Source organism: Mustelus asterias, chromosome 22 (assembly GCF_964213995.1).
Source record: "Mustelus asterias chromosome 22, sMusAst1.hap1.1, whole genome shotgun sequence".
Classification (NCBI taxonomy): Eukaryota; Metazoa; Chordata; class Chondrichthyes; order Carcharhiniformes; family Triakidae; genus Mustelus; species Mustelus asterias.
The window spans coordinates 8036631-8051967 of NC_135822.1; the positions used below are offsets into that span (position 1 = coordinate 8036631).

The 15337-nt window shown below is 40.6% G+C and overlaps 1 protein-coding gene across 4 annotated transcripts in view; it reads left to right on the forward strand.

Annotated features, from left to right (window-relative positions):
- The window catches only part of rerea (arginine-glutamic acid dipeptide (RE) repeats a), a 554684-nt gene that overhangs the window by 171713 nt on the left and 367634 nt on the right, over window positions 1–15337 (forward strand). For all 4 annotated transcript variants that reach the window (XM_078238699.1, XM_078238702.1, XM_078238703.1 and 1 more), the window contains exon 3: window positions 4891–4961. In XM_078238699.1, the coding sequence (XP_078094825.1) occupies window positions 4891–4961 (71 nt within the window). The remainder of the gene's footprint in view (window positions 1–4890; window positions 4962–15337) is intronic.

Sequence of the window (15337 nt, forward strand, 5' to 3'; positions counted from 1 at the left end):
TTGAAAGATGACTGTTCTACTTCTTTGTCCAAGGATGTTTATAAACAGAATCTTTTTTTCTTATGATACTCTTTCAGATCAATGGAACGAAGTAATTTTGTTCTTCTTCTGGATTTGTATCCTTGTAAAAGGCAGAATGTGGCAGCCACTCAATTTTTTATTCATTCATGGGACATGGGGGCATCGCTGGCTGGCCAGCATTTATTGCCCACCCCAGTTGCCCTTGGAAGGCAGCTGAGAATCAGCCACATTGTTGTGGCTCTGGAGTCGCATGTAAAGTAAAGGTTATTTATTAGTCACAAGTATGCTTACATTCACACTGCAATGAAGTTACTGTGAAAACCAGACCAGGTAAGGACAGCAGATTTCCTTCCCTAAATTACATTAGTGAACCAGATGGGGTTTTCCAACAATCGGCAATGGTTTCATGGTCATCAGGAGATTTTTTTTAAAATTCGAATTCAAATTCCACCATCTGGGATGGCGATGGGTGGTGGGATTCGAACCCGGGTCCCCAGGACATTAGCTGAGTTTCTGGATTATTAGTCTAGCGATAACATCACTTGGCCATCATCTCCCCAGTAATTTGCCTACCACAGGGTACCCCAGTCACTCATTGGCCTATTTCTAACATTACTAAGGGCTGAAGCATGGGCCTTTCTTGCTCTGCTTTTCATATATTTGCATTTCATCATCCACTGGACTGACGGATTAGAACTGTTCTTTGGTCTTGTGTGCAGCTTTGGTGTGGTAAATTGGTGCGTATTTGAACCCTCATTATCAATCTTGCCATTTATCCGGACTGTGAGGATCAGGTCACAGGCCCAAAAAGGGGTATTAGATAACTTGCCAGATGGTAAAATTTAGATTCATGGTTTTAGCTTGAGTGTTTTACAGTGCTGAAACTTATCTGTTTTTCTCTCAGAAATATTTACTTCAAATCAATATTTGTTGCTGTAGATGTCACTTTATTTCTTGAGGCAGAATAGTCTTTTACAGCCTCACTGCAGGATGAATATCATGTTTATTTTTCTCCGTTTCACTATTCTTTCTCTGTTTGATCTCACCCTGTGAAAACTAGGTTAGTTTTTTTTTGAAATTGTGTGGAGGGTTTGATTTGCCGAGTAAGTGAACAGGGAAATTACCTATTGTGTTTCTCCAGAACAACTGCCTTGTCTCTCCTTTCTCTCCCTTTTTATTGGATTGGTCATTGTTTGCTGTGTAAGACTCCCGAGGCAGTCTTTGAATTGGTATTTACTGGGTAAACACCAGTGTTTATGTGATAAAAGCTTTCCTTTGTAGGAAAGTAACAAAGTATTGGGAGGAATTTAAATTCCCATCCTTCATCCGTTGAGCTGACCTCTTATCCAGTAAATATTGTAATTTTATTTATTTTTTGATTGTGGTGCCAAGTTGATAAATATTCCAAATCACTGTCAGATGTGATTTAGAAATATCTAAATAGCAGCCTGGCAGACCAAATTAATTTAGCTTTCAGTAGGCTCCTGGATTTTATTTAGACTTTTTTGATAAACTGAGTAAACATTATATCTATAAATCAGAGCAGTTTGTTTTTTAGTTTTCCGCGCAGGTAGGTATGAACGTGAAGTGAGTTCAAGAGACTGTAACAAGTGATTGTGCAGTTGAATACAATTTTTCTCTTATTATTAAAGATGCAAGTTTCTGTGTCTTGAATCACTTACTTGAGATTAGATCAATTGTTCAAGCTAGGCCTTACTCACCCATGTGGCTTTCTACGCAAATCTATAATCAGTGAAAGAAAATTTACCCTTCAGCCGCAAGTATAAAGCTCTACCTATGTTTTTTTAAAGTTTATTTATTAGTCACAAGTAAGGCTTACGTTAACACTGCAATGAAACTACTGTGAAATTCCCCTAGTCGCCACAGTCTGGTGCCTGTTTGGGTCAATGCGCCTAACCAGCACGTCTTTCAGAATGTGGGAGGAAACCGGAGCACCCGGAGGAAACCCATGCAAACGCGAGGAGAACGTGCAAATTCCACACAGACAGTGACCCAAGCCGGGAATCGAACCTGGGTCCCTGGCGCTATGAGGCAGCAGTGCTAACCACCGTGGTTTGCAAGCCTCATGTTACTGGCTATGGTATCTGTTAAAATTTCAGTACATGAAATTTAAGAACAATATTAAAATTGAGAGGTCCCTAAACAATATATAGCATTATTTATATTGTATATTACGATTCCGGTAGAGACCGATAACTTTTTAAAAAAAGAAATGCAAACTTCCAGTTGACATGACTCAATTTCACATGTTAAGACTTCTACTGTAACAGATTAAAAGTTTAAAATTTATTTATTAGTGTCACAAGTTGGCTAACAACTGCAAAAATCATTAACCAACAGTACATTTACTAACATTTTAAAAACATATATGCATCAAGTAAAATATTTCTGTTGTCAGTAGTGTGCAGTTAAATCCAGAGAGAGTTGTGTTCAAGTTAATGTTCTTAATTCCCTACTTAACATAATGTGGGAGCAGCATCTGCACAGGGACTACAGAGTTAAAGCTTATTTATTAGTCACAAGTAGGCTTACATTTACACTGCAATGAAGTTACTGTGAAAATCCCTTAGTCTCCACACTCCGGCGTCTATTAGGGTACACTGAGGGAGAATTTAGCTTGGCCAATGCACCTAACCAGCACATCTTTTGGACTGTGGGAGGAAACCCACGCAGACACTGGGAGAACGTGCAAACTCTACACAGACAGCGATCGAACCCGGGTCCCTGGCGCTGCGAGGCAGCAATGCTAACCACTGTGTCACCAAAGCACTCTTCACTAAACATTTTTTAGTGGGCCATTTATACTTTAAACTGCAGAACAGGACTCTCCTTATTTACTTTTAACACAACCAAAAACCCACTTCGCAGGTGTATTTCAGTAGCCCTTAAGTAGCCCTTAAATTCTTTGGATTCAGTCTAAAGTGATTTTTAAATCCTGAGGGTTTACTTCTATTCCTTTCCTTTTCCCAACCTGGGAACTGTCTTTCGTGGTGAGGCTTTTCCTGCTGATGCTTCTCTACCACCAACTAGGCAAATCTTCCATCCTTCTTTCAAATCCGACTGCGTCAGTATCTGAGGAGTTGCGAATGCCGTTGAACATTGTGCAGTCATGTGCAGGTAACTCCACTTCTAACCTTATAATGGCAGGAAGTCATTGATGAAGCAGCTGAAAGTGATTGGGACGAGGACATTACCCCGAGGAACTTCTGTAGTGATGTCCTGGAGCTGTGGTGCTTGCTCTCCTTCCACCACGGCCATCTTCCTTTGTGCCTGGTATGACTCCAGCCAGTGGAGTTTCCCCCTGATTCCCACTGACTCCAGTTTTGTTAGGGCTTCTTGATGCCATACTCGGTTAAGTGTTACCTTGATGTCAAATGTAGTCACTCACACCTGTTATGACAGAGGGAAGGTCATTGATGAAACAAATAAAGATGGCTAGGCTGAGAGTCTTTCCACGTTGATGCAAATTGGCTGTCACTTTCCCTAAATTATAACGGTGACGACATTTCAAAATTACTTTCTTCTAGAGTCCCTGGAAAGGCCCTGATGGCTGGAGAGGCACTTTTTATAAATGCAAATCGTTTTTTTTTCTCTCTCGCCCTCCAAGGCCAATATATCCTTCTGAGATATAGTGCTACAACTGACATGGTACCATAGATGGAGTTGGACCACTTGTTTGCACACATGAATCATAGCCTTTTCCCCTTTGTTTCCAGTCTCCTTGAGATAAAGACTAACTTTGCAGTGGCCTTTTTGATTACATTTTATACATATGCATTGTTTTTTTTCGTGATTTGTGGACGTGGATTCCAAATCTTTTCACTGCCCCATTGTTCCCAGTTTCCATTGAGAATATTGTGATTTACCTTTTTCAATGACCTTGCACTTTCACATGAGATTTTCTCACTCACTTAATCTGCATTTGAAACTTTTTTGCTTCTATCAACATAACTTACTGTGCCTCATAACTTGGAGCCATTTACAAACTTGGATATGCAACTCTCTGTTCCTTCAACCATTCCTTGATTCCTTTCAATGAATTTGGATCCCTAAGTCTCTTTAGTTCTTCACTGTTTTTAGCTTTTTACCATTTAGAAAGTGCTTCATTCAAAGTGGATGATGTCACATTTGCCTACACCGAAATCCATACGCTATAGTTTTGCCGATTCATTCAGTCTATTAATATCTCTTTGTAATTTTATGCTTACATCTACACTGGCCATTCAGCCCATCGAGTCTGCAGTGACTCCCTGACAGAGCATCTTACCCAGGTACTTTTTCCCATTACCACACACATTTCCCCATGGCTAATCCAACTAATTTACACAATTTGGGATACTAAGGGGCAATTTAGAATGGCCAATGCACCTAACCTGCACGTCTTTGGACTGTGGGAGGAAACCGGAGCATCCGGAGGAAACCCACGCAGACACAGGGAGAAAGTGCAAAGTCCACACAGACAGTTACCGAAGGCCGGAATCGAACCTGGGTCCCCAGAGCTGTGAGGCAGCAGTGTTAACCACTGTGCCACACGTAACTTGGATTCTAATCCATCCCAGGCTGATGAGTTGAAAGCCCATAAAATCAGTTATACCTCAAATGAACTTGGACAGTTTCAACCTACTTTTCTTGGTATGAATCCACCGCACAAAACTTCCCACTAACCTGACAATCTGTCTGTAAAGAGCCCACATGTTGACTGGTGTGAATAATGAGCAATGTCACACCTACTGAATTCACTTGCCTTATTGAACAGGTAGTACACAAAAAGTATCCTAGGTGTTTGCAATGATTCGCTTTTTGCCTGAAAGTGGTATATTTAATGCTCTGTTTTCCTTTTCTCATCAGATTGTGTTTATATAGAGAGTCGTCGCCCCAACACACCTTACTTTATCTGCAGCATCCAAGAATTCAAACTGGTGAGTGTTAAATTCAGATGTGCAAGATAAATCTTTCCTTCCTATTTTAAATCATCCAACAATTTTGGGCTGTTGATTTGTATAGTATACAATTTAATGCCACAGTATATGTCTATCTTGTTTTTCCAGCTTGACTTAAAATTGTGGATCGTTATTCTGGTTGTGTGCAGTTTTCTGCACTCCCAGTCAAAATGTCTATAACAAAATCAAGCTCCCTTAATCATAGGTTAAGGGGTGGTGGCGGGAGAAATTGCCACAGGCGAGCGTGATTATACCTTTTGTCAATGTCCATGTCTACTCTCTAGCAGGAGCCATTGGATTGTAGTATGCAGTGAGAAAACTGGGACTATTTTTATCCTTGCTCTCCCAGTTCCCTCGTCTAGTGCTGGGGTGCTAAAGGCAGTTGTAATATCCAAATCGAGAGCGATTACATGCATCAAAACAATATAGTTTTAACCATAGAGCTGCTACTGAGTTTGCCAGGAAATAATTGGCCCGAAGCTTTCCTCAGGGAAACTTTGTTTGACAGGGAGTTTGTTTGTGATAGGGAGTTCTTTATGAAGCTGCACTGTAACTGTATACTTTAAAAAAAAGTAATGGTTTTGAAGACATTGAATGCATTAAGTTGTTATTTTCCAGTGAGAGTTAATAGTGAAGACTTCACTGCCATCATTGTATCTTGGATATTAATGATCAATTAATGGCATTGATATGCCGGATTAGTCTTAATTGCTACAGGAAAACTATGAATTATGACACATTCTATCACATTGTAATTTTGTCAGTAAAATGGCAAAAACCTGGTTAGCATTGGCAACCTTCATGTATTTTCTTATTTGGGAAGGGGGCCATTACGGTGTCCTTTTCGTTGGTATTGTTTTAAGCTGCTGAGGAACTATAAACATACATCTCCAACTTCCTCAATTGAACATCTTTGTTATGCATTTGCAAAGTCTGTCAGCTTGCGCAGTTTGTGTGCTGCCTAGCAGAAAGAGACCGCGATACCATAGGGGTACACAATTTAAAGTGTAGACAGTAATTTCAGGCAATAACAACTTTTCATCGCTGAATTTCATAGAATTGGTGGCTAAAGTAGTAGTCTATTGGACTGTTGCTCAATAACGTTCAACTGCAGAGAAAGGATTTAAGTTGATTGATGTGAGTGCAGGAAGGTCTAAACTGCTAAATGAACTGTTATAGTGTGTGAAACTGCTCCTGCATATATTTCCCAGTAGACAGTTTAAGCTGTTGGGGAAAACCAAAGGATACATTTCAGCAGGGAGCACTCTATACGACAGGAGTATCGAAGATGACATGGCAGGCTCTGAATATTCCATTTTGAGATTATTGGGAGAATGTTTTCTTTTGGGGCAAAGGGAGGAACTATAAATAGAGACAATGAAATAATGGACAGCAAAACTAAGATACAAGAAAATATGCCTATATTTAAAAATTGCTTAAGCTTAACTAGAAATAAAAGGGCAGATTTACTGCGGATCTATTTTGTTAACTTAAATTTGGAACTTAAGATTTCTGATGCATGTTCATAGAATCATAGACTCTTATAGAGCAGAAGGAGGCCATTCGGCCCATCGAGTCTGCACCAACCACAATCCCACTGAGGTCCTATCCCCATAACCCCGTGCATTTACCCTGGTTCGTACCCCTGACACTAAGGGACAATTTAGCATGGCCAATCCACCTAACCCGCACATCTTTGGTCTGTGGGAGGAAACCGGAGCACCCGGAGGAAACCCACGCAGACACGGGGAGAATGTGCAAACTCCACACGGACAGTGACCCCAGCTGGGAATTGAACCTGGGTCCCTGGCGCTGTGAGACAGCAGTGCTAACCACTGTGCCACCGTGCCGCCCACTGTTGTATTTAACCTATTGTTGAATTTGTATCAGCCACTAACATCTGATCAGTGATTTTAGAAAATGTAGAATAATCTTTTTTGTGTGAAGATTTATATTTTTTGAGAGTTCAGGGTGATGGTGAGTAAGAAAGCATGGATCATTTAGTTTTAAAAAAAATCAGCACCAATAATGTTTTAAATAATGAAATGCCCCATGGGATGTTTTGCAAGGAGCCAAGAGATCGGATACTGAGCAGAAAATAAGATATGGCTGAAGGTGTAGTTGAAGGGATGAGCTTTTAGGAGCCTTGTGAAGATGGGGAGAGATGTGGCAGACTGTATAGGTTTAGGATGTGATGAGCAAAGGTTTTTCAGTTGACGGATTATGGTACTGGAAGGAGCAGTGCAGGTGAAAATTGTCATGGTGAATGTTATGGTGTGACCATAAGCTGGAGGAGGTTGCTGATATAGGATGGTAAAAAGACATAAGGCTTTGTAGTCAAGGATGAGGAGTTTGACTTGATACATTAGAGGTGAACACATTGTCTTCACAGATTCTTTTCAGTGGAATATCACATTCTATTTTAGATTTGTTCACTTTATTGAAAAAAGGTTCCCCGTCTCTCTGCATTGCTTCTATGCCTCCAATCTTTTCCCTTCCTGCCTTTCCTCCTTTCCATCCTCTCCTACCTTTCCTCTCCCCACCCTATACAGTTAAATAAAATTAAATTCGAAAATATCTAATATCCATGATCACAATCTTGGCATTCCCTTTTTAACATTATTGGAACTGCAGCAGCTGTTCATTAAGGCAGCCCACCACCAGCTTGTGAAAGGGCAAAGAGAATTGGGCAATAAATGCTGGCCTTGCCGGTGACGAATGTATCTCGAGAATGAATAAGGAAAGTTCTGTTTAATCTTAGACCCTGTATTAGTCGTGCTTAACCGGTCATTGAATGTTTCGAGCAGCTTGTGAATCTTTATCTCAGCCAGCATTCAATCATCTCGGTCTCTATTTATTTCCTGATACTTATTTCGGGTGTTGTTTGAAACTTGTTAGTTTGCTGTTCACTTTGTGTCTTTTGTGTCAGTCGTTGATTTTGAGCACAAACATGAGAATGAAGGGCAGTGAAAGACCAACTGGTCCTGCCGCAGTTCACTACTGTCATGATGCAACTTTACATGATATCTGCCGCACTCGCTGTTATATATATATTGATGTAGAGTAAAGCATTATGTGAGGTGATGCCAGGTTACACACCCGATGAGAAGTTACGCAGATCTGCGCACTTTTTCAAATAAGGATCCTCATGTTCCAGTGACAACAGCAACTTGCATTCATATAGCACCTTTAATATAACCCCCTTAAGAGGGTTATAAGAAAAAAATTCAAACCGAATCATATAAGCCAATTTTAGGACAGATGGCCAAAGAGTTGGGTTCTAAGGAACGCCTTAAAGGAGGAAAGAGAAGCAGGTTTAGGGAAGGAAATCCAAAGCTAAAGGTCTAGGCAACTGAAAACGTGGCCACCAGCGGTGCAGCAAAGAAAGACCAGAATAATTTGAGGCAGATATCTTGGAGCATTTTGCGGCTGGTGGATATTACCGCGGCGGGAAGGATTGAGAGCATGGAGGGATTTTAAAAACAAAGATGAAAATTTTAAAATCTGAGTGTTGCTTGACTGGGAGCCAGTGTAGATCAGTGAGCACGGGTTGATGGGTGAATGGGATTTGGTGTGAATAAAGAAAGTAGAGTTTTTGATTGCCTTAAGCGATTGCCTCCACTCTAGAAGCTGCGAAGGCATGGATGTGGGTTTTGGCAGCAGATGAACTGAGGCATGCATGGAGTTAATTGATATTATGGAGGTGGGAATAGGCATTCTTAGTGGATTCTCATTTTGGGGTCAAATATGATACAAGACTGCGAACAGCCTTGGTTCAGCCTCAGGCAGTTGCCATAAAGAGGGATGGAGTCAGTAGCTGGGGAATGGAGTTTGGAGTGGATAATGTAGACAGTGCAGTATTTAAATGCAGCGTTTGGAGGAAATTTCTGCTCTTCGAGCTCAGGATGTCAGATCGCCAGTCCTGATAATTAGCCACAAGCGGTGGAATCATGAGAAATGAGGTGAGCTAGGTGACTCAGTGTACATGTATAAACTAATCCTGTGTTTTGGAATAAGGTCGCCAAAAGGGCAGGATGTAGATGAGAAATAGGAAGGACCAAGGATAAATCGTTGGGGGGATACCTGAGGCAATGGTGTGACAACAGCAAAAACCATTGCAGGGAGGGAAAAGATAGGGAAATGATCCTTGTTGTTTCAACGGCTACTTTTAAAACCAAGCACCATTTCCTGAACCCTGTTCCCCAGGCTTCTTGCTGGATTCTGAATGGTACAAGCCACTGAGTTAGTGAAAAAAGTTGAAAGTGAAAATAAAACAAGCTTTCAAAACAGCAGCTCGAGCTGTATCCTGGCTTTAGAAATTCATTTGCACCACTAGTTTGCATTTCTTTTGTCACCAACTTTCACACCACGATCACTACATCCTAGAAGGACTAAGAACAATGGATGTATGGAAACACCACCACTTGCAAGTTCCCCTGCACGCCACACGCCATCATGACTTGGAACGATGTCACTATTCCTTCACTGTCGCTAGCTCAAAATCCTGGACCTCCCTTCCTAAAGTACGGTGTATCTACACCATATGGACTGCACTGGTTCAAGAAGGCAGCTCACCACCACCTCCTCAAGGGCAGTTAGGGGTTGGCAACAAATGTTGGCATAGCCAGGAATGCCCACATCCCGTAAAATAATAAAATGAAAGTTTTTATTAAATAGAAAATATTCATTGAGTTGACAGTTTATAGTCACTAAATTATTGGTAGGGTCTGACAGGATTATCTTTATGATCCTGCACAACCATTTTTTAGAAAACCAAAAACCATATTAGTCACTGTTGCAAGACCAGGATCCAAACTGAAAAACCATAGCCTCTCTCGCAATCTTGTTGCGTCAATACAGTGTTTTTTAGAATTCGTATAATGTTTCACGAAGGCCATGAAAGGTTATTTTGAAGTAGTGTTAGATTATTGTCTTTAACATTGATAAGATAAAGACTACAGTAACTTTTTTGCTGCAAAATTATTGTTTCAGATAAGAGTATTGCCACTTTGGGAAATAAGTTATTTGTTTATTATGCTGTACATAACTCATGTTAACTCTGTATGGACCAAATTACTTTCAGTCAATAGTTTTTAAAATACTTTATGCTGTGAAGTGGAAGTGTAGAGTAGACACAAAGCCAAACCTGCTTCATTGACGATCAGTCTTAAATAATTTTTGTATGTTGGAATGAATTGCTAATTCATAGAATGCCTACAGTGCAGAAGGAGGCCATTAAGCCTGCACCGACAACAAGCCCACCCAGACCTATCCCTGTTACCCCACATATTTACCCTGCTAGTCCCCCTGACACTAAGGGGCAATTTAGCATAGTCAATACACCTAACCGGCACATCTTTGGGCTGTGGGAGGAAACCTGCACACCCGGAGGAAACCCACGCAGACACGGGGGGAACGTGCAAACTCCATACAGACAGTGACCCGAGGCCGAAATTGAATCTGGGTCCCTGGCGCTGAGAGACAGCAACGCTAACCACTGTGCCGCACCCAAGTTGTAGTTGTAGCACACCTGATCTGCTTTACGTGCTAGTATGTCACAAATCTATATTTGCCACGGTGTGCATCATGCCAACTAGCATACAAGAGAGAACTTAATTTTTGATCATATGCCAGACCCAACCAGTTGCACAAAATATTCATGGCATCCTGACTAATGGCTTTAAATAATAAAGGAAATCCAGTCCACGAAATGCAGCAGGAGGCTGAAATTCACAAGGCGCAAGGTTTTTGAACTACGCTTCATGGGGTAATGAAGCATCGTTTGATGGGAATGCTTTCAAAATGTGGGGTTTAGCTACAGGGTGGAATTGCTACATTGTGTTTACTGTCCATGCTACATCACCTGCAGGAAGAAAAGTTGCTTTATTCCTTGTCTGAGAAATGCCAGTGACATAACTAATCCCTTCCGTCTGTATTTTACATCAGTTTGTTGTAGATTGAGCTAAGCAGGCATTAAATTTAATTTTTCAACTGTACCAAAGGGTTTTCAGCATTGTCACATACTTAAAGGGGGAAGTATATGGCTAGCCCATATCATGTACAGAGATGGCTGATGATGAACCTTATTTGCCTTACTTATAGCTTGCATGAGCAGGAGAATGCAGAATTAATTACAGTTAGGAGGAATACTCTGCAAGTTACTAGAGTCACGGGTGCAAAAGCAAAATACTGCAGACGCTGGGAATCTGAGTTAAAAACGAAAATGCTCAAAGTTCAGCAGGTCAGGCAGCATCTGTGGAGTGTAAGAGTTAAAATTTCAGGTCGAGTGACCCTTCATCAGAAGTGGAGGAAGTTAGAAATATAAGACTTTTAAAGCCAGTGAAAGGGGGAGGGGGCAGGAAGAACACGGGGGAGCTCGGTGATAGGATGGAGGGCAGGGTAGATTAAAGAACAAAATATTTCATGATGCAACAAAGAGAATGATAATGAGTATTGAAAAGATTATGTTCAAATGTGTCTGTTCCATTTCATACACCTCTCACCCCGTCCCCTCTCTCCTACAGCGATGATGGGGTTTCCCATATCCTCCATATTCAATGGATGATCCGCCGGCATTTCCGCTAGCCTCCAACATAATGTCACCACCAAACATATCTTCCCATACTCCCCTTTCAGCATTCCAAAGGGAATGTGTGTATCTCTTCTGTCCGTTCTCCTCTCTCGCTCTCTCTCTCTCCCTCCTCCTCCTCCCCCCCCCCCCCTTTCTTTGCAAGTGCAGGAAATGCAGCACCTCTCTTTTCACCACCTCCCTTCTCACCATTCCTTCCTAGAGAAACAGTGATTTACTCATATTTCTTTCAATATAGTCTACTGTATTTGCTGTTCATGATGTGGTCTCTTTTGCAATGTAGAGGCCAAATGCAGAACGGATAACTGCTTTGAGGAACACCTTTGTTCAGTCCGTGAGCAAGACCGCAACCTTCCATTCACTTGTCCTTTTAATTCTCCACCTTGCTCCTGAGCTTTCTGTCTGGAGCCTGCTACAGAATTCCAGTGAAACTCAGTGCATGCTCGATGAACAGCAGCTTATCGACATGGCAATTTACAGTTCAATTTTAGATCTCAACTCTGCCTTCATCATGTTTTATTTTTGCCTTTTTTGTTTTTCTGGGTTGGGGTTTGTCTTGTTTCTTTGTTTATTCTTTTATGCTGCACTCAGAGTTTTTATGCCACCCTTCACGCCTCATAAGAACTAGGAGCAGGAGTAGGCCATCTGGCCCCTCGAGCCTGCTTCGCCATTCAATAAGATCATGGCTGATCTTTTTGTGGACTCAGCTCCACTTACCCGCCCGCTCACCATAACCCTTAATTCCTTTACTGTCCAAAAATTTATCTATCCTTGCCTTAAAAAAATTCAATGAGGTTGCCTCAACTGCTTCACTGGGTAGGGAATTCCTCATGTGGACATAACCTTTCCTTACTAGACTCATCATCACTCTCTGTGACTTTTCTTTGTTGTTTCATCTCCCTTTCTCTCCACCATATCACAATTTACCTTTGTTCTTCCTGTCCCCTCCTCCCCTTTTCCACTGGTTTGAAAACTCTTTCATTTCTATCTTCGGTTCTGGTGAATTCTATTTCTGTCCCCGCAGATGCTGCCTGACCTCCTGAGTTTTTCCAGCATTTTTTTTGATATACTAAAGTAATTGGGTTTATCTTGCTTGTAGGATCATAACTGAATTCCACATTTTGCCTGTGAGCTTGCTATGTAGCATTTAATGTAAATGCTTGTTACACAGGAAACATTACTGGGTTATTAGAAAATTTATAAGGGAAGGAAGGAGACAAGCAGCCCACTTATGAGTAATGCCTTCTTGTAAGTATATAATTTATAAATTCAGGGCTTAAGATTTGGTTCCTGTTCATGTTTGATCTGTTCCATTTAAACCTAAAAGAGAATGGAACTCGAGGATTATTGTGGACTAATCTATTATGCTTAAAAAAGCGGGCATTAGTGAATTATTTACATTAGAAAACCATCACTGTATTCAGTATTTATTATAGAGTGCAGATTATTATTACATAGTTGTGCTATAATTAGTTACACTTTGACACTGCTTACATGCCTCAGTGCTTGTCGAAATTAGATTTAATATGTGTATTACATTTGTCAAAACTCTATAAAATAATATTTAAAAGGGAATTACAATTAAAATGAACCGAAATAGAGTGAGAAAATGTGGGTATCTTTTGTTCCTGTGTTGGAGATATAATTAAGTATCTTAAATTTTATAACTTGGAATTCTTTTTGTAATTGAATGTGGAGAAAGTATGCATATTAAGCTTTCAGGCTCTGATAATTTAAGCCAATTTTTTAAAAATGTGAGAATTTGCTGAGCTGGTGAGAGCAATTTAAAATGTTTTTCATTTTAAATTCAAATTGTTGCTCTTTGTAAGAAGGTTATCTGCATCTATTCCTTTTTGAAAAACCATTTGAATGATTAAGCAGATAGAAATGTAATCATCTCAGGAAACTAAGGGATGAAAAACACAAAACCACGCTCTCATTGAAGGCTGCTTTCATGTGCTGAAATTTGTCTTGGTTTTCATCATCTCCTAAATCCAGTTGATGTTGGGGGAACGTGATGATGTGCCACAGCATAACATAAGCTATTTCACCCGCAAAGATGCGCAGCTCAACAAAACTCAGGATGGTGGCAGAAATGGAGGTGCATGTTGGAACCTTGATGCTTTGCTGCAAAGGATGGTGCTCAAAGAGAGGAGATGAGTGGCTGCAATAATGATAGCTTTAGTCAAGTGACTTGTGCGATATTTAGTTGGTTATTCAAGGCCCTGGCATAGGCCTCATACCCGCTGGTTGCTTGAAAGATATGCGGTAGAAAATAACCTGGAAAAGATTAGATGCATTTTCATTGTCAAGCTGTTGGGTGAGTAAATGACAAAATTGCCTACATGTACCACTCTCCCATGTTTTGGCTATAAGCTCATTTTGACTTCTGAATCATAGATCACCCATTTCATGCATGCATGTTTCCATATGCTGGTACTGAGACTTTGTTTTGCACGTGCATAATCAACATTGCGCAAATATATGATGGTAGGGGAGCCTGACTAGGATGATGATGATAAGCTGTAACCATTGCACAAACCATTGTCCTCATGCCACGGAATTAACATACGTGCTGCAACATTTTAGTATGTTCTAAATGGCAGAGGCATTTTTTTTCACAGCAGAGAGGGAGACCAACAAAAAGCACTACAGCATTGGTACCTTTTGTATTCGTTAGTGCAATAACTCTGTATGGCGGAAATGAAACTGAGGCTGGATCACACAACACACTTCCCTTCTGATGAAGCCATGCTGCTATCCCCTTAAAGGCATATTGCAACAGGGAAGGTTAATTTTGTAAAGAACACTTGGCAGGCATTCCACGAATGCACGTCTGCATACACACAATAGTCCTGTTCATGTTTCATGCTCCTTAGTGCTTATCAACTCAGTGGTTGAAATGCCACTCTGAACTTTTACATTTCCAGGCAGATTCTCTAACCACAGGCATCTTGTCTGACAAAGTGAAGGAACCTAATATTGTTAATTGAAACAACTATGAGTGATAAGTGCAACAATCAGACCAAGGATCCAGTGGTTCAGGCTTTGCCTTGAAGGACATATTTCCTACATTTGATATCGTTTTCTATACCTGATAGACTCCAAATGGAGCAAATCATATCTTCTGTATTATGGCTGTCTAAACTCTGTCTTAAATTGATTCCTTCAACGCGCAGTTTATTGCAGAGCAACTCCTGTCTCTCGAGGGTAGTCACCAATATAACATTTTTAAATTCTTAGATTTACGCATTCAGAACCAAAGGTTTCTCAGCAGAAGGAATCAGTATGTAGAATTCAGAGTCATAAGCACTTTGTATTCAACCACAATCTGTAAAGGTGGTAGCAAGGTCTTTTATTGCATAGGGGGCATGTACATAAGCTCCACCAGGTTATCACAAAGAAAACAAATGACTTTAATAAATGATCTTTATGCAACCAGACTGTTATCTCACAGTTAAAAGACTTTAAAGTGGAGTAATTGTTGTAATATAGGGAACAGGGCAGTTAATTTGCACACACACACACAGCTACTAATGCCAATGGACAGCAACAAAAGTGTAAAAATTGAATTTTATCACCTCACTTTCAGTTGCTCCCCTTTAGTTGTTGACGACAAGTAATTGCCCTGGCGTACATTTTATGGTTCACTAATTGTTAAATCTAGAGTTTAGTTTAGTTTTGTGGAAACAAATCTGAACTGAGTTGCTAAGATTTGCATTTATTAATGTAGGGTCCATTCATTCCTCAGAATAGACGGAGACAG